Source organism: Mustelus asterias, chromosome 16 (genome assembly GCF_964213995.1).
Source record: "Mustelus asterias chromosome 16, sMusAst1.hap1.1, whole genome shotgun sequence".
In the NCBI taxonomy this organism is placed as follows: domain Eukaryota; kingdom Metazoa; phylum Chordata; class Chondrichthyes; order Carcharhiniformes; family Triakidae; genus Mustelus; species Mustelus asterias.
In genome coordinates, this window is record NC_135816.1 from 68,293,283 (window position 1) to 68,311,238 (window position 17,956).

The 17,956-nt window shown below is 44.3% G+C and overlaps 1 protein-coding gene across 2 annotated transcripts in view; it reads left to right on the forward strand.

Moving 5' to 3' along the window:
• jakmip2 (janus kinase and microtubule interacting protein 2) overlaps nt 1–17,956 on the forward strand; it is a 111,273-nt gene that overhangs the window by 34,975 nt on the left and 58,342 nt on the right. For both annotated transcript variants that reach the window (XM_078231643.1, XM_078231644.1), the window contains exons 6-8: nt 1,742–1,882; nt 5,124–5,180; nt 6,361–6,480. In XM_078231643.1, coding sequence (XP_078087769.1) covers nt 1,742–1,882; nt 5,124–5,180; nt 6,361–6,480 — 318 coding nt within the window. The remainder of the gene's footprint in view (nt 1–1,741; nt 1,883–5,123; nt 5,181–6,360; nt 6,481–17,956) is intronic.

A 17,956-nucleotide genomic window follows, 5' to 3' on the forward strand; every position in this document is an offset into this window, starting at 1 on the left:
CTGTAACCTGCAACATCCTTCCGCACTGTCCCAACTCCACCGACTTTAGTGTCATCCGCAAATTTACTAACCCATCCTTCTACGCCCTCATCCAGGTCATTTAGAAAAATGACAAACAGCAGTGGCCCCAAAACAGATCCTTGCGGTACACCACTAGTAACTGAACTCCAGGATGAACATTTCCCATCAACCACCACCCTCTGTCTTTTTAGAGCTAGCCAATTTCTGATCCAAACCGCTAAATCACCCTCAATCCCATGCGTCCGTATTTTCTGCAATAGCTTACCGTGAGGAACCTTATCAAACACTTTACTGAAATCCATATACACCACATCAACTGCTTTACCCTTATCCACCTCTTTGGTCACCTTCTCAAAGAACTCAATAAGGTTTGTGAGGCACGACCTACCCTTCACAAAACCGTGTTGACTATCCCTAATCAAGTTATTCCTTTCTAGATGCTTATAAATCCTATCCCTTATAATCCTTTCCAAAACTTTGCCCACAATAGAGGTCAGGCTCACTGGTCTATAATTACCAGGGTTGTCTCTACGCCACTTCTTGAACAAGGGGACAACATTTGCTATCCTCCAGTCTTCTGGCACTATTCCTGTAGACAATGACGACATAAAGATCAAAGCCAAAGGCTCTGCAATCTCCTCCCTAGCCTCCCAGAGAATCCTAGGATAAATCCCATCTGGCCCAGGGGACTTATCTATTTTCACACTTTCCAGAATTGCTAACACCTCCTCCTTATTAACCTCAATCCCGTCTAGTCTAATAGCCTGTATCTCAGTATTCTCCTTGACATGGTGATAGCTGTTCTGCATCTGAAAGCAGACAAGCAGGGGGCAGAGATATTTGAGAGAAGTGGAGTGGGGAGGAAAGCAGGAATTCCATAGTCAGAACATCTTCAATCTCCCCTTGATACCACATCTCAGATGAGGTCGAGATGAGAGTTAAACAGGGGCATAGGGCTATCGCTCACTATATCCTGGACAGACTCTGCTGTGCTAGATACCATGGGCTGCATTGGCTCCAATTCATTGATGGGTAGGACCACCCCCTTGAGGGCACTCAGGGCATTGATTTGCAGAGTCACCCGAGGGTATGTTTTCTGCTTCCCCCTCACGTTATGGGCAAAGGGAGATGGTAAAGCCAGTGATTGCGTGGCACTGTGCTTGATTGTTGAATCTGCCTGAATAGCTGGAGGTGGCAGGCAGTGTGCTGTTTGCTGATGGTGGGATCCTCTGGTCCCACCACTGTTAATGGGAATTCGCATTGAAGCCACTCCATGCCTTCAGGAAACCCGCAACAGGGGTGCACCGCCAGAGGGTCCAGAGAATCCCACCGGCATGAACAGTCGGAGAATTCCAGCCCATATATCTGCTTGCTTCCAGTTAAGTTGGCATCAGCAGTGACTAAGAACTATTGTGAGATACTATTGGGGGAGAAGCTGGAGAGAGGTGAAATAAAGCAAAAGTAGCAAAATTAGTGGGTGATGTAATAGTAAATGGCACATGGCACTTTAGATTTGGTTTCTTAAAGTAGTGTCCGGCCTGAGTGAAAGATAAGTCATTGTGATGATACACAGTGGTCTGTAATTACGTTCTGATTGCTGCCTAAGTAATACAACATGGCCATTTCCCCGAAGCAAGGCAAAGCTAGCCTCCCAAAGGATCACACGTTACTGCTTTTTTTTTTACTCATGCCTTTTCAAAACATTTCTCTCCTTCTGCAGAAAGAGAAAAACAGCTGTCATCCACCCTTGAAAAAATTACGCTCCTTAAATGATCTCGACCAAGCTCATGAAGAACAAGAAGTGGAATTTTTAAAGCTTCAGGTTCTTGAACAGCAGAACATCATTGATGACCTGACGAGGGTAAGTCCTCTGAATCTCTGTTACTTGTGATGTTATTATACTGCATCATTGTTTCTTTATTGCTGAAAGCACCTACCCCCACAGTGTAGAATAAACATCCTCAGCTCTCTTCCTGGCCTTGTTGCAGGCCACATCTCTGCCTTCGCAGCCTGCCAACACCAGTGCCCACTTTTCGTCAGCTATCAGGTGCCACGCAATCATGACTTGGCAGTGACGCAAGTTCCTGCTGCTCAGGAAAACCCCTGGGCCCTCAGCCAGCACCTCCCTCTTTGACATAGTCCAGGTTGAGCACATAGAGCAGTTCATCAAATCTTTATCCTCCCACTCTTTTTTTAAAATTCAGTCATGGGACATGGGCGTCGCTGGCTGGCCAGCTTTTATTACACATTCCTAATTGCCCTTGAACTGAGTGGCTTGTTAGGCCATTTCAAAGGGCGGTTGAGAGTTAACCACATTGCTGTGGCTCAGAGTAACGTGTAGGCCAGGCCACATAAGGACATCAGATTTCCTTCCCTAAAGGACATTTGTTGAACCAGATGGGTTTTTCCGACAATTGACTATGGTTATCAATAGATTCTTAATTCCAGATATTTTTATTGCATTCAAACTCTGTACACAAATGAATTATTGTTTCAAATGATACGTACAACATATTAAAAGAAGCTGCGGTATACATTTTATGTACATTGAGTTGATGTTAAAACACAAATGTCATCAAAGGACATTTATTAATCATTGCAATAAATATTTTCAAGGACACTAAAACCTTGAAGGGATTTTCCTTCCTTGTACTTGCTATGTAAACATGAGTACAGAGCATTCCTCAGTGACCTTTCAATAGAATAGAGAGAAATGTTATTGCTTTATTCCAGTATCAATTCTTAAAATGTCATTGTGTGAAGAATAATACGTGAATGCTTAATGTGCTCCCATGACATTTCTTGACCTATGATTTTAATGGTTACATTAAGCTGTTTATTTTTAAGCAGTTAATGCTTCAGTTAAAACCATAGATGAAGGAATTGTATTTGAATGCATTAAACCTTCATTTGTTTTTCTTCCCACAACGTAGTTGTCATTTTTGAGTGTTTTATAGACACAGTTCCAACTTTAAATTAAATTAAGTTTCAATGAAATAAAATTAAAATCCCAACATTTGAACATTTCAATATCTCAACAACCACTTGACAGGGTGGATGCTGAAAGAATGTTGCCCTTATGGGAGAGACTAAGAATAGGGGACACAGCTTAAAGATAAAGGGTCTCCCATCTAGTACAGAGATGTGAAGAAATGTTTTCTCTCCGAGGGTCATGAGTCTTTGGAGCTCTCTTCCCCAGCGAGTGGTGGAGACAGGGTCATTGAATATTTTTTACGGAAGTGGTAGGTAGATTCTTGACTAACAAGGGAGTCAAGAGTTATCAGGGTGGTTGGAATGTAGAGTTAAGGCCACAATTAGATCAGCTGTGACCTTATTGAATGTTGGCCGAATAGCCTACTTCTGCTCCTAATTTGTATGTCATATATTAAAGCCTTTAAAACTTCCACAACTACACCTGCACCTGAGGTGACTTCCAAGTCTCTTGATGGGACTGGCAGTGTTGTGTTTAATATGTCTACCGTTTAATAAATTCTGTCACCTCTCACACCTCCTCAATCCCCAACCTGAGACAAGGGCACAAACAGCATCACGGTGGTACAGTGGATATCACTGCTGCCTCAGCACCAGGGACCTGGATTCAATTCCAGTCTTGGGTGACTATCTGTTTCGAGTTTGAATGTTCTACCTGTGGCTGCGTGAGTTTCCTCCGGGTGCTCTGGTTTCCTCCCACAATCCAAAGATGTGCAGGTTAGGTGGATTGGCCATGCTAAATTGCTGCTTAGTGTCCAAAGGTATGTAGGTTAGGTGGATTAGCCATGATAAATGTGTGGGGTTACGGGGTTAGGGTGGAGGGGAAGGCCTGAGTGGTATGCTCTTTCAGAGAGTCGGTGCAGACTCGATAGGCTGAATGGCCTCCTATGGGATTCTATGGATTCTATAAATAGCCTTGGGACACACCCTCACTATATAAACAATTCTGATCTTCAGAAATAGGGAGTTGGGATCCAAGGGGTTCAGATATGAGATGGTGGGAGTTCTGCAAGAATAAAGATCCATGGTTGTTCATAGAATCATAGAATCCCTACAGTGCAGAAAGAGACCATTCAGCCCATTGAGCTGCACCGACAATAATCCCACCCAGGCCCTATTCCTGTAACCCCTACATTTACCCTGCTAACATCCCTGACACACTAATGGGCAATTGAGCATGGCCAGTCAACCTAACCTGCACATCTTTGGACTGCGGGAGGAAACAGGAGCACCAGGACGAAACCCACCTTCACACGGGGTAAATGTGCAAACTCCACACAGACAGTTACCCAAGGCTGGAATTGAACTGGGGTCCTTGGCGCTGTGAGGCAGCAGTGCTAACTACTGTGCCACCGTGCTGCCCTCTGTTGTGACAGAAAGGAAAAGTATGACGTGTTTGTAAAAGGTCTTTTTAGTTGGCACATTTCTTAAATTTGAATAATTGACAGATTCTCAGTCAGTGTACCTAGCTGCTGTAATTTTGATGATGATTCTAGATATTTTGAATGGTAAAAATAGCTTTTCTATTTCAAGGGAAGGGCTGCTTGCACTGATTGGAGGCAAGGCATGCAGTCCTCTTTGCAGAGTAGTGGGGCCGTGACCAACAGTAAAAAGTGCTGCGTATTATGATGAAAACAGAATCATCCTTTATATTAAGTAGGAATCAATACTGTGGAGCAATTAGGAAGATTACTGAAGGCATGTATATTTTTGACATCTTTAAATATCTAACTGACTTGAAAATTCGGTGTGGAAATTAATTAGATTTGCACCTTCAGGCTTAGTCACTGCAGAACTCGCCAGCATCCTGAGCAGCCATAAGTGTAGCAATGAATAAAAGGCAGAAGTGTATTTTTGCTGATATGTCAAGCAACATTTGTAAAGGCCACGCATGTGCGTATGGGCTTTGTTAATCATTTTTATTTCTCTATAAACAGAACATTGTATTGTGTATGGAATTCACTGTGTGATAAATGAGTTGTTCATACTGGGAGGAGTCCCCATATGCTGAGACTATCGATTAATCATTTTTTATTACATGACGCAGTTGTTTCAGCGGGGTTTTCTGTAACGCACCAAATTTCAGTCTTGTGAATCTTCCCTATTCTTAGGACCGAGAACGATTGCTTCGTCGCAAGAGACACAAACGAAGTACAAAGCATATCAAGGTAACTAATACCGGGTGGCACAGTGATAAAGGTGTTTTTTTTTTAATTCCTGAAGCTTGTTATACTGGCTTGTTTGAAGGAGACAATCTAATTCTCTCCCAGGAAATGTACAAATCTTTATTCTCCCACTCATTCCCTCTCCAGAATTCATCGAAGGATGTAGGTTCACCGAAAACAAAAGGATGGGGGAAATATTGAAATTAATTATATATATGCAATCACATTTTTCTTCATAATTACAGCACATTTAAAGAAATGCACGTAAAAAAGGGGCTGAATTTTCAACCGCATATTGGGCAAGTGTGGAGCATGTGGGTGCGAAACTTTGCAACCCCAATTGATGTGTTGCTTTGCCAACGTCATCCTGTCCTTGGACTGTTTTATGGGGATGGTGGGTAGTCACTTAAGTGGAAATTAAAGTTAATTAAGCCTATTGTTAGATATGCGCTCCCCCACCCCCCCTCCCCTTTAGATATCAGGGACTAGACCTGCTGCCTGGACACGGCCTCCTGGTGGCAGATTGGTGTGTGCAGTGGGCAGGGGAGTTGTGACCAGTACTCTGGGCAGATTTTGAAACTTTTCCTGCCTGTCCGGCCACAGCTGTGACCACAGGCTGCCCTGTGGAGCGGCACCCGTAACAATGGAAGCCTGGCTTGCTTGAGTCCACTTTTTAACATGAAAGTTTAAGAGGTTGCAGTGAGGGTACCTAAAAATGAAGGCTTCCAAACTCCTCCAACTGCGAGAGCCCACTCGCTGACCTGAATTGAACAGTGAGTCAGCCCTCTGGCCAGTAATTGGCAAATTTGGGGAAAATCACTGTCAGTCGGCTGTTTCACACATCGTGCAGGCTTGCGATTCCCCTGAGTTCTGGGCCCTGATTCAAAGCTTAAAATCCTGCCATCACATTTATGTGGATAAATCCCATGTGAAATCTCATGTGCCAGAAGCTGGTACTGCTTGTAGCTACTCCTACCAGAAGATGTTTTGTTGTCCCAATATGTCACGCTCATCTCTCTTGCATCACCCACACACACCCACTGTAGCTCATCTGCAACCACTCCACGACAACCATCATCCAAGTGTGCCAGTAGAACATATCGGGATATCCAGCTCTGATAGCCCAAGGAAATTGTGCATTCGAGAGTAGTAGTTTTTTCTCTCTCTTCTCCTCCACTCACAGAGACATGTGGTAGAAACGTGTTTTGGATTTGATGAGGAATCGATGGATTCAGAAACATCCTCCTTGGCCTCCTACAGAACAGACAGGACACCAGCAACGCCAGAGGATGATTTGAATGAAGTGAGTGGATGGCACAACTCAATAGGAATCGTCAATGCCAAGGGGATGAAAGAAATGTTTTTAAAAGTTTTCAGCAATTGTACATATGATGGTAATAGGAGTTTATTGAAATGCAGGAAGGGTGACATTGAGTGGTGCTGACATGAATACAACAAACTGAGCTGGTCCTAACTTTTATTTTGGTAAATCAGTAATCTTTCAAAGAGGCATATTTAGCTATTGCTGTAGATTGATGCAAAATCCGAGGATTGGAGGCACAATATATTACAGAACAATGCCCATTCACCTCTGGAGCTGAGCTGCAAGTGTCCTCTTTCTGCTGCCTGTGAATAATCTACATGAGGTGAGTTTGTTACGTTCAACCCAGTTCCTAGGAAGCACAAGATGATAATTTCAGAAGGACTTAAATGGTCAGGGGGTGGAAAATTGAAGAATCTCATATGAATGCTGTAGGAAATGTTCCTTTGGTGATGTTGCATTGTAGTTATATTCAAGGCCATTTAGGGACTATGTTGTTATGCTCATATATACCTAAGTATCCATGATGTCACATCACTCACTACTGTACTAAAGCCAGTGTACCTAACTAACTTGGTGAGATCTGAGGAATACATTTGATGTCAGCCCCTGTATCTGTGGAAAGTAATATGATTATTTCAAACTTCTGGAAACTAAGGCAGAACAATTCGCATGAATCAGGGCCAGTGGTAACTATTTTTCCATTTGTATTTCTTCTGAGGGATGGGTGAGGAATGGAAACTTTACTCTTTATCTGGTGCCTATTGTACCTTGAATTGCTTAATAGAAAAGTATAGACATTTCATCCAACTGATATAGTTTAAGTTTATTTATTAGTGTCACAAATAGGCTTACATTAATACTGCAATGATGTTACTTTGAAAATCCCCTAATTGCCACACTTCAGCACGTGTTTGGGTACACCTAACCAGCACGGAGGAAACCGGAGCACCCGGAGGAAACTCACGCAGACAGGGAGAATGTGCAGACTCCATACAGACAGTGACCCAAGCTGGAATCAAACACAGGCCTCTTGCACTGTGAGGTAGCAGTGCTAATCACTGTGCCACTGTGATGCTAGTCCTAAATTGGGAATGCTCAAAGCTGACACATTGACACCTCTTCTTTCAACACAAAAAAACATTTGCCTGAAAGGAGCCAACCCCTCACATTTGATCCAGTACTTTTAATAATCAATACGCACTCATTCCAAATATAAATAGCTGAATATTGCTTGTGAGCATGTATTCTAGCAGCAAATAAGGCCATTGGAAACAAAGAAATCAGCATTATTTAAATGTCTACATGTCCAATGGCTACATGCCAATGGGATTCTGTCATTTTTTTCACTTTAATGTTTTTTTGTGCCAATAGAATTTACAATAAAGAGCATAAAGGCTAACCGATGGATAAGAACTTGTCATGAGACTATCAGCTTTGGATCAGATTGCCAGGGTAGGGGTCAAGGAGTTTATGAGGATGTGTAACCTTTGGCAATATGCGACCTTTGTGAAGTTCCCCCCTGATATTTTTAAATTTTCCCGACTATAAAATGGTAATTTGATTTCCTAGTAGGAAACAGTATCGATACATTTCTTTTGATAAATGTGCAATGCCTGACTGATTATACATGTTGATTACACCAAGATTACTGACCTTGCAGTTAATGGATCAATGTCAGTAGGAGTGTTGCCAATGTGTGATACTGAAGAGTTTCAAATTGAACAAAGCCACCTTTCTGCAGATCACAGTATCTGTTCTGAAATATGATCAAGACTCTGATCCTCTTTGGAGTTAAGTTTATTTATTAGTGTCACAAGTAGGCTTACATTAACACTGCAATGAAGTTATTGTGAAAATCTCCTAGTCGCCACACTCCAGCACCTGTTCGGGTACACGGAAGGAGAATTTAGAATGGCCAATGCGCCTAACCAGTACATCTTTCGGACTGTGGAGGAAACCGGAGGATCCGGAGGAAATCCACGCAGACACAGGGAGAACGTGCAGATTCCGCACAGATAGTGACCCAAGCCAGGAATCGAACCCGGATCCCTGGGTTCTGTGAGGCAGCAGTGCTGACCACTGTTCAGGTGATTCTTGCAGTCCACAATCACATCTGAACCCAGGAAAGGAATTTTTGTAGTCTTACATCACCTGGACTACTTCTCAGTTTGATCCGTATAACATAGGATACATTGCTTTATCGAGATGAATAAATGCTTTCTTTATAACGCTGGACTGTGGGTTAAATAGAGCATTCCAAACTCAAGGATCCAATCGAATGACAAGTCGCTTGAACCTCTGTTCCCAGTTTCAGAACTGTTTGACGAGACAACTGCGTAACCACCCCACTGCTGATCATCCAGTGAATGTCCCTGTCATATTACTAACTGTTCATTATTCTCCACATCATGTACACCTTGCCTGTGAATTCAGCTAGATCCAAACTTCTGATTCATATTTGAAGCCTGTGAAGTGGAACCTGAACTCCTAACATTGCTGACCTTTGTAATAGCTCTGAATGAACTACAGGCTATAAATTATAAAGCAGCTTTGTTGATGTGGAGGAGAATAAGTAATAATTGCCACCATTTTGAGTTACGTAGAAACACTAATGGACCTCTACCACAAACCTGTCAGTTTTCTTTACAATCCCAAACCCCACATTAGACAGCTGTGGATAAAACACCTGCACATTTATTGGTATGGTGGTTTAGTAAATTGTGTTTACTGAATGAGAAACTGAGAGGCCTGGGAAAATATTCCAGAGAACGTGAGTTCAAATTCCACTGTGGCAGCCTGAGTATTCGAAAACAGTTTTAAACATTTGAAAATCTTTAAAAAAGTGACTATTGGTAAAAGTGACCATGAAGCCAATGGATCGTCAGTTAAAACTTCAGCTCAATTCTTAGTTAGTCCATCTTTCATGCGAGATGACATTTGCGAAGAGGATGAGGTGTGTTAGCTATGACCATCCCAAGTATGATTAAGCCTGTTAACCTATTACATTGTCTCCTAATGCTCATTAAGGTTACTGCACACCATTTTCTGTGAGGCTCCTATGCCCTGGCATGACTACTACCCACTTGTGCCCAATATGCTAATGGAAATCGCTATTGTACCTTTGGTTCTAAGTTAGGCCAATCCCTGTTCTGGTGCCTGTGACAATGGTAGAAATTAATAGTGCCTTCTTCCCCACTCTCTTCTCCTCTGTAGTGACAAAGCAGGGAAGGTTAGGATTGCGGCATGTGTGACCATTGTAGGAGGATATACGGAATGATAGCATATGGAGCACATGAGTGGGGGTACATTTGGAGGAATTATAGATCAGAAATAGTACTGGATATGGAAGGGAGCTGGACTGGCCACATACCTCAAGTTGAAATGTCTCCCTCTCTGCTTGTAGCCATGGACCACTGCCCTCCCAATTACTGTCAGCACCACTTCTTCAAGGGGAATGATCTTATGGTCAAGTCCAGCTGGTACCTGTTGTGTGTTACCTTGTCCTGGAAGATAAAGAAGAGTGATTGAGACATGAGATGCATTCATTCACAAAAGACTCACCCACTCCTTGGTCACCGACAATAAAAGAAATGGTGGCATTCTTGAACCAGTGAATACGTAACTACTCTGTCCTTGCAAGCAGCCATTTTTTGAATGGAGTTATAGAATCAGAGGATATTACAGTGCAGGAAGAGGCCATTTGACCCACTGTGCCTTTGGGGCTCTTTGGGGGGAAAAATACATCCAAATAGTCCCACTCCTCTGGTCTTTTTTCATAGCCGTTTCCCTTTTGGAGTATTTATCCAATTTATTTTTGAAATCATAGAAGCATAGATACCCTATATTGCAGAAGGAGGCCATTCAGCCCATTGAGTCTGCACCGACAATCCCACCCAGGCCCTATCCCCGTAATCCCACATCTTTACACTGCTAATCTCTCTAACTATGCATCCGGAACATTAAGCAGCAATTTAGCATGGTCAATACACCTAACACGCACACCTTTGGACTGTGGGAGGAAACTGGAGCACTTGGAGGAAACCCACGCAGACACGGAGAAAATGTGCAAACTCCACACAGACAGTGACCCAAGCCAGGAATTGAACCCAGGTCCCTGAAGCTCTGAAGCAGCAGTGCTAGCCACCGTGCACGCCGCCCCCCCCCACCCCGTACCCCCACTCCCCGCACCCCCACCCCCCGCAATAATGAATCTGCTTCCACCATCCTTTCAGGATATGCCTTCCAGATCATGATAGCACATTGCATAAGAAAGCCTCCTCACCTCCCACCTGCTAGCAATTACCTTAAATTGGTATTCTCTGGTTATTGACACTCTTGTAAGAAGTCTTACTGTGTTTACTGACTTCTTACTGTGTTTACCCCAGTCCAACGCCGGCATCTCCACATATTGACACTCTTGTCAGTGAACTCAATCACAGTTGTTAGCACTGCTGCCTCACAGCGCCAGGGATCCGGGTTCGATTTCCGGCTCGGGTCACTGCATGTGCGGAGTCTGCGTGTTCTCTTTGTGTCTACATGGGTTTCCTCTGGGTGCTTCGGTTGCCTCACACAGTCTGAAAGACATGCTGGTTAGGTGCATTGACCATGCTAAATTCTCCCTCAGTGTATCCGAACAGGCGCCGGAGTGTGGCCACTACAGGAATTTCATAGTAACTTCATTGCAGTGTTAATGTAAGCCTACTTGTGATACTAATTAAAAACAGAAAAAAAATTATTTAATTTTGAACACTTCCACTAAATCTCCCCTTTAATATTCTTTTCTCTCAAGAGAACAAAACTAACAGCTAATCTCTCCATGGAATTTAAGTCCCTGATAACAAGTTGAGTAGAGTTTGAAAGAAAATATCACCCAAAACAGGCCAAATCTATATGTTCACCTTTCTTTATATGTTCACCAAATTAACTCTAATTAGCATTATTATGGTTATGGCCAACGTTGAATTTACTTCAGCTCGACTACTTGCTAAGAATAAATAACCCCTTTTCCAACTGTTCTCATCTGAGCCTGACTGTTGAAATCTTTACCTTCCATTATCATCAACCATTTTTCCTTTATCATTGCGACCCATCATCACTAACAGTTTTGGTGTTTTGACTTCACATTATGAGCTTAGGCAGCATTATTGATGTTGGACCAAGTTTCTGCTCTGAGCATTTTTAATGGAAAAATAGTCTGCTTTCTCCAACTGGGATGCAGTGATCCCGTGTATTTCATAGAGCATTGATTGCTGCTGTTTCTGCCCTGTCTTTAGTGGTGCCCTTGTCAATGTGAAAAAAGATTAGACAATCACAGAGGCAGCCGAAGCCAATCAGACTTGTTTGGATTTGAGCCAATCTCAAACATTACTGAACAGGGTCAGGCTCAGGCACTGAAAACAGAAATGCTTTTCCCAAGAGTTCATTTTAATACATTGGTGTTGTAGACTGCAAAATATATCTTGAAAAAATTAGAACTGAAAAGAATTGTAACATTACAATAATTTTTCAGATCTAAAATGGGAACCTCTCCCCCTCTTCCCTGTCATATTCCTTTTTCATTTCCCCTTACTCCCCCTCTTCCACACACCCACTCTCTATCTCCTCTTTCTTTTTTCCTCTTCTCTCCCTCTCCCTTTCCCAAACACTTCCACCCTCTTTCCCCCTGTCGCTCCCTCTTTCCTTCCCATCCCCCACTCTTTCCCTTTATCTCTTTATTGTAGAATTGAACAGAAGGTAGAGCTCACATACAGGCATAAATCCCTGTTAGCTGTTAATTCCTCCTACTGCTTCGCTTTACAAGTAAAACACATTTTTGATTTTGTGTTTGGGAGAAAGGTACAAAGTAGCGTTATTGATCTCACTTGTTTATTTTTCGAAGGCGTCGATGAAGCCAGATGAAGCCTCCTCAAAGTGCGTTAAGGGGGAAATACAGTGGATGTCAAGCAAATGAAACAAAGAGAGAATGAAAGTGATGAGGAAGGACATGTAAGGAAAGGTTTTACTGAAGCAGTGACGAGGCAGCATGAGCTGGAGAGGAAGGTCCATAGGACAGGAGAATAATGGTTGCATCAGTGAATCATAATCAGTGGCAGAGTAGAGGGAGTAGGTGACAACAAGTACGCCGCCCTTTCCCCTCCCTGTCTGTTAAATCTTCTCTAGCCCTACAAACCTCCAAGATATGGGTAGCACGATGGCACAGTGATTAGCACTGCTGTTTCACAGCACCAGGGACCGAGGTTCAGTTCCTGGCTTGGGTCACTGTCTGAGCGGAGTCTGAACATTCTCCCTGTGCCTGCGTGAGTTTCCTACAGGTGCTCTGGTTTACTCCCACAGCCCAAGGTGTGCTGGTTAGGTGCATTGGCCATGCTAAATTCTCCCTCAGTGTACCCAAACAGGCACTGGAGTGTGGCGACTAGGGGATTTTCACAGTAACTTAATTGCAGTGTTAATGTAAGCCTATTCGTGACACTAATAAACAAACTTAAACTTAAAAGATATTGGTTCCAATTCCAATTCTCTTCCCTCACCTAATGGTGCCCAAGGCAGACTTTTGTGTGTTTCCATCGTTAGTAATTTCTGGAACAGGTTGCTCGTCTGTCACCAGGGACTTATAGCTGGAGAGGCGCCACTCCACATCAAGCCTAGCTGATCAGGAATCTCTCCTGCTCTTACTGCCAGCCATTGGCATGTTTGGAGGGATTTGCAGTTTGACACACTTAACCTGCTTGATGGTGTTATGAATGCACCTTCTTTGACCACCAAGTCCTGGAGTGGGACTCAAACTCGAAGTTCCTGGCTCAGAGGCAGAGATGCTTCAGATGCTGGAGTGTTGCAACGAGGGGATTTTCATAGTAACTTCATTGCAGTGTTAATGTAAGCCTACTTGTGACACTAATAAATAAACTAAACTTACTCACTGAGCCAGAAGACCTCCTCCAATGCGGGCCTCCTGAGTATTGTAGTAAGAAGTCTCACAACACCAGGTTAAAGTCCAACAGGTTTATTTGGTAGCAAATACCATAAGCTTTCGGAGCGCTGCTCCTTCGTCAGATGGAATGGAAATGTGCTCTCAAACAGTGCACAGAATCACAAAATCAAGTTACAGAACACTGATTAGAATGCGAATCCCTACAGCCAGCCAGCCAACCAGCTCATTGTTCCACAGGAGCAGGCTGAGTGTAAGAAAGATTGTGTCTGCATTTTATTTATTTATTTTTCAGTTAAATTTGGCATAAAAATCGGAGGTTTTTTTCAAAACAGGGAGTAGGCCCAGGAGCAGCCTGGGAAAGGTTTAAAAAGGGCTAATTTTAAAAGGAGGTTTTTTTTTTCAAAACAGGAAGTAGGCCCAGGAGCAGCCTGGGGAAGGTTTAAAAAGGGCTTACCTTGGAGGTTTCAGCCTCATTGTTCCACAGGAGCAGGCTGAGTGTAAGAAAGATTGTGTCTGCATTTTATTTATTTATTTTTCAGTTAAATTTGGCTTAAAAATCGGAGGTTTTTTTCAAAACAGGGAGTAGGCCCAGGAGCAGCCTGGGGAAGGTTTTTTGGAGGGTTTAAAAGCAGGCCACACTTTTGAGCGGGCAGCGTCTGGAGCGGGCAGTGGAGTGAGCAGGGAGCAGAGAGTGAGCTGTAAGGGCTTTGGCTCACAGGGCTTCGGCGAAGGCGAGGAAGGTTGTTTGCTTTTCTTCTGTTACACCCCCTTTTTTTGTTTTATCTCCCAAAAACTAAAAAGGACATGGCTGGTATGAGTGGGAGGCCAGTATACTGCATTCGGTGTGGGATGTGGGAGTTCCTGGAGACAACTTGCCTCCCGGAAGTCCATATCTGTGCCAGATGTGTGGAACTGCAACTCCTGAAGGATCGTGTAAGGGAGCTGGTGCTGAGGCTCGATGAACTCAGTTTAGTTAGGGAAAATGAGAGATTAATAGATAAAAGTTATAGTCTCGGAAGGAAGACACGTGGGTCACAGTTAGGAGGGGTAATAGTCAGAAGGGTGATGTGCCAGAAAGTACCCCAGTGGCAGTCTCCCATAAAAGAAAGGGATGGGCAACAGATGGGAGAAGGGAAGGGAGTGAGCAGTCTGTGGAGGGATCCCCTGTGGTTGTCCCCCTCCAAAATAGGTATATCGTTTTGGATTCTGTGGAGGGGGATGACCCTCCAGGGGTAAGCCACGAGGACTAGATCGCCTCCACGGAGACAGGCTCAGGGGTCCGGAAGGGAAAGAAGGGGTTTAGGAGAGCAATAGTTGTGGGGGACGCAATGGTTAGAGGCACGGACAGGCGGTTCTGTGGGAGTGAACGAGAATCCAGGATGGTAGTCTGCCTCCCTGGTGCCGGGGTACTGGATGTCTCCGAGAGGGTAGGAAGCATATTTAAAAAGGAAGGTAGTCAAACGGATGTGATTATACACATTGGTGAAAATGATGTAGGTAGGAAGAGCAGGGGGGTCATACGAGAGAAATTCAGGGAGTTGGGTGCTAGGCTAAAAAGTAAAGCCTCCAAGGTAGCAATCTCTGGACTGCTCCAGGTGTCTAGTGCAAGTGAGGCTCGGAACAGGGAGATTCTACAGTTGAACGCGTGGCTAAAGGACTGGTGCAAGAGGGAGGGTTTTAAATTCAAAAATAACTGGGAAAGCTTCAAGTCAGGATGGCAACTGTACAGAAAGGATGGGTTACACCTTAACTGGAAGGGAGCAAATATCCTGGCTGGGAGTTTTGCTAGAGTGTTTCGGCAGGATTTAAACTAGTGTGGCAGGGGGGTGGGGAACAAAACAGTAGGTCAGTAAATACTGAGGCTGGGGTTGAGCTGGGGGCCAGGGCAAGGCTAGCTAAGAAGAGGAGCACTCTGGAGGAGGATGACCTGAGTGGGCCTGGAGGTCTGGAGTGCATCTGCTTCAATGCGAGGAGCGTAACGGGTAAAACAGACGAACTTAGGGCCTTAATGCTTATGTGGAATTTGGATGTGGTTGCGGTGACGGAAACTTGGTTAAAAGAAGGACAGGACTCGCAGCTGAATATTCCGGGGTATAAGTGTTTTAGGCCAGACAGGTCGGGGAGGAGCGATATTAGTTAAGGAGCATATTACCACGGTGCAGAGGGTAGACAACTTAGAGGGGTCATGTACTGAGTCGCTGTGGGTGGAACTCAGAAACAGGAAGGGTGCAGTCACTATGCTGGGGGTGTACTACAGACCACCCAACAGCCCACGGGAAGTGGAGGAAAGGATATGTCAGGAGATTCTGGATAGGTGCAGAAAAAAAAGGGTTGTTGTAGTGGGGGACTTTAATTTCCCTGGCACAGACTGGAAAGTGCTTAGAGCTGGGGGTCCGGACAGGGAGGAATTTGTAAAATGCGTACTGGAAGGTTCTTTGGAACAGTATGTAGATAGCCCGACTAGAGAGGGGGCTATACTGGACCTAGTTCTGGGAAATGAGCCCGGTCAGGTCGTCAAAGTTTCGGTAGGGGAACATGTGGCAAATAGTGACCACAACTCTGTTAACTTTAGGATAGTAATGGACAAGGATGAGTGCTGTCCTACGGGCAGGGTGCTAAATTGGGGGAAGGCTAACTATAGCCGGATTAGACAGGAATTGGTGGATGTTGATTGGGAGAGGATGTTCGAGGGTAAGTCCGCGTCTGGCATGTGGGAGTCTTTGAAGGAACTATTGATAAGGCTGCAGGATAGGCATGTGCCTGTAAAAAGGAAAGATAGGAAAGGTAGGATTCGAGAGCCGTGGATAACCAGGGAAATTGAGGATCTGATTAAAATGAAAAGGGAGGTGTACGTTAAGTCCAGGCAACTGAAAACAGATGGAGCTCTGGAGGAATACAGAGAGAGTAGGAAAGAACTCAAACGGGGAGTTAGAAGGGCAAAAAGAGGTCACGAAATGTTCTTGGCAGGCAGGATTAAGGAGAATCCTAAGGCATTCTATTCATACGTTAGGAACAAAAGAGTTGTCAGGGAGAAAATCGGACCTCTCAGGGACAAAGGAGGGAAATTATGCTTAGAACCCAAGGGAATAGGGGAGATCCTAAATGAATACTTTGCATCGGTATTCACGAAGGAGAGGGGCGTGTTAACCGGGAGTGTCTTGGAGGGAGGTGTTGACCCGTTAGAGAAAATCTCCATTACAAGAGAGGAAGTGTTAGGTTTTTTAGGGAACATTAAAACTGACAAAGCCCCAGGGCCTGATGGCATCTATCCTCGACTGCTCAGGGAGACGAGAGATTAAATTGCTGGGGCTCTGACGGAAATCTTTGTCGCTTCTTTGGACACGGGTGAGGTCCCTGAGGATTGGAGGATAGCGAATGTGGTCCCGTTGTTTAAGAAGGGTAGCAGGGATAACCCAGGAAATTATAGGCCGGTGAGCTTGACGTCCGTGGTAGGGAAGTTGTTGGAGAGGATTCTTAGAGACAGGATGTATGTGCATTTAGAACGGAACAATCTCATTAGTGACAGACAGCATGGTTTTGTAAGAGGGAGGTCGTGCCTTACAAATTTGGTGGAGTTTTTTGAGGAAGTGACAAAAACGGTTGATGAAGGAAGGGCCGTGGATGTCGTCTATATGGATTTCAGTAAGGCATTTGACAAAGTTCCACATGGCAGGTTGGTTATGAAGGTTAAGGCTCATGGGATACAAGGAGAAGTGGCTAGATGGGTGGAGAACTGGCTTGGCCATAGGAGACAGAGGGTAGTGTCTGGAAGGTTCTTTGGAACAGTATGTAGATAGCCCGAGTAGAGAGGGGGCTATACTGGACCTAGTTCTGGGAAATGAGCCCGGTCAGGTCGTCAAAGTTTCGGTAGGGGAACATGTGGCAAATAGTGACCACAACTCTGTTAACTTTAGGATAGTAATGGACAAGGATGAGTGCTGTCCTACGGGCAGGGTGCTAAATTGGGGGAAGGCTAACTATAGCCGGATTAGGCAGGAATTGGTGGATGTTGATTGGGAGAGGATGTTCGAGGGTAAGTCCGAAGGGTCTTTTTCCGGCTGGAGGTCTGTGACCAGTGGTGTTCCGCAGGGCTCTGTACTGGGGCCTCTGCTATTGGTGATATATATAAATGATTTGGAAGAAGGTGTAATCAGCAAGTTTGCGGATGACACGAAGATGGCTGGACTTGCGGATAGCGAAGAGCATTGTCGGGCAATACAACAGGATATAGATAGGCTGGAAAATTGGGCGGAGAGGTGGCAGATGGAGTTTAATCCGGATAAATGCGAAGTGATGCATTTTGGAAGAAATAATGTAGGGAGGAGTTATACAATAAATGGCAGAGTCATCAGGAGTATAGAAACACAGAGGGACCTAGGTGTGCAAGTCCACAAATCCTTGAAGGTGGCAACACAGGTGGAGAAGGTGGTGAAGAAGGCATATGGTATGCTTGCCTTTATAGGATGGGGTATAGAGTATAAAAACTGGAGTCTGATGATGCAGCTGTATAGAACGCTGGTTAGGCCA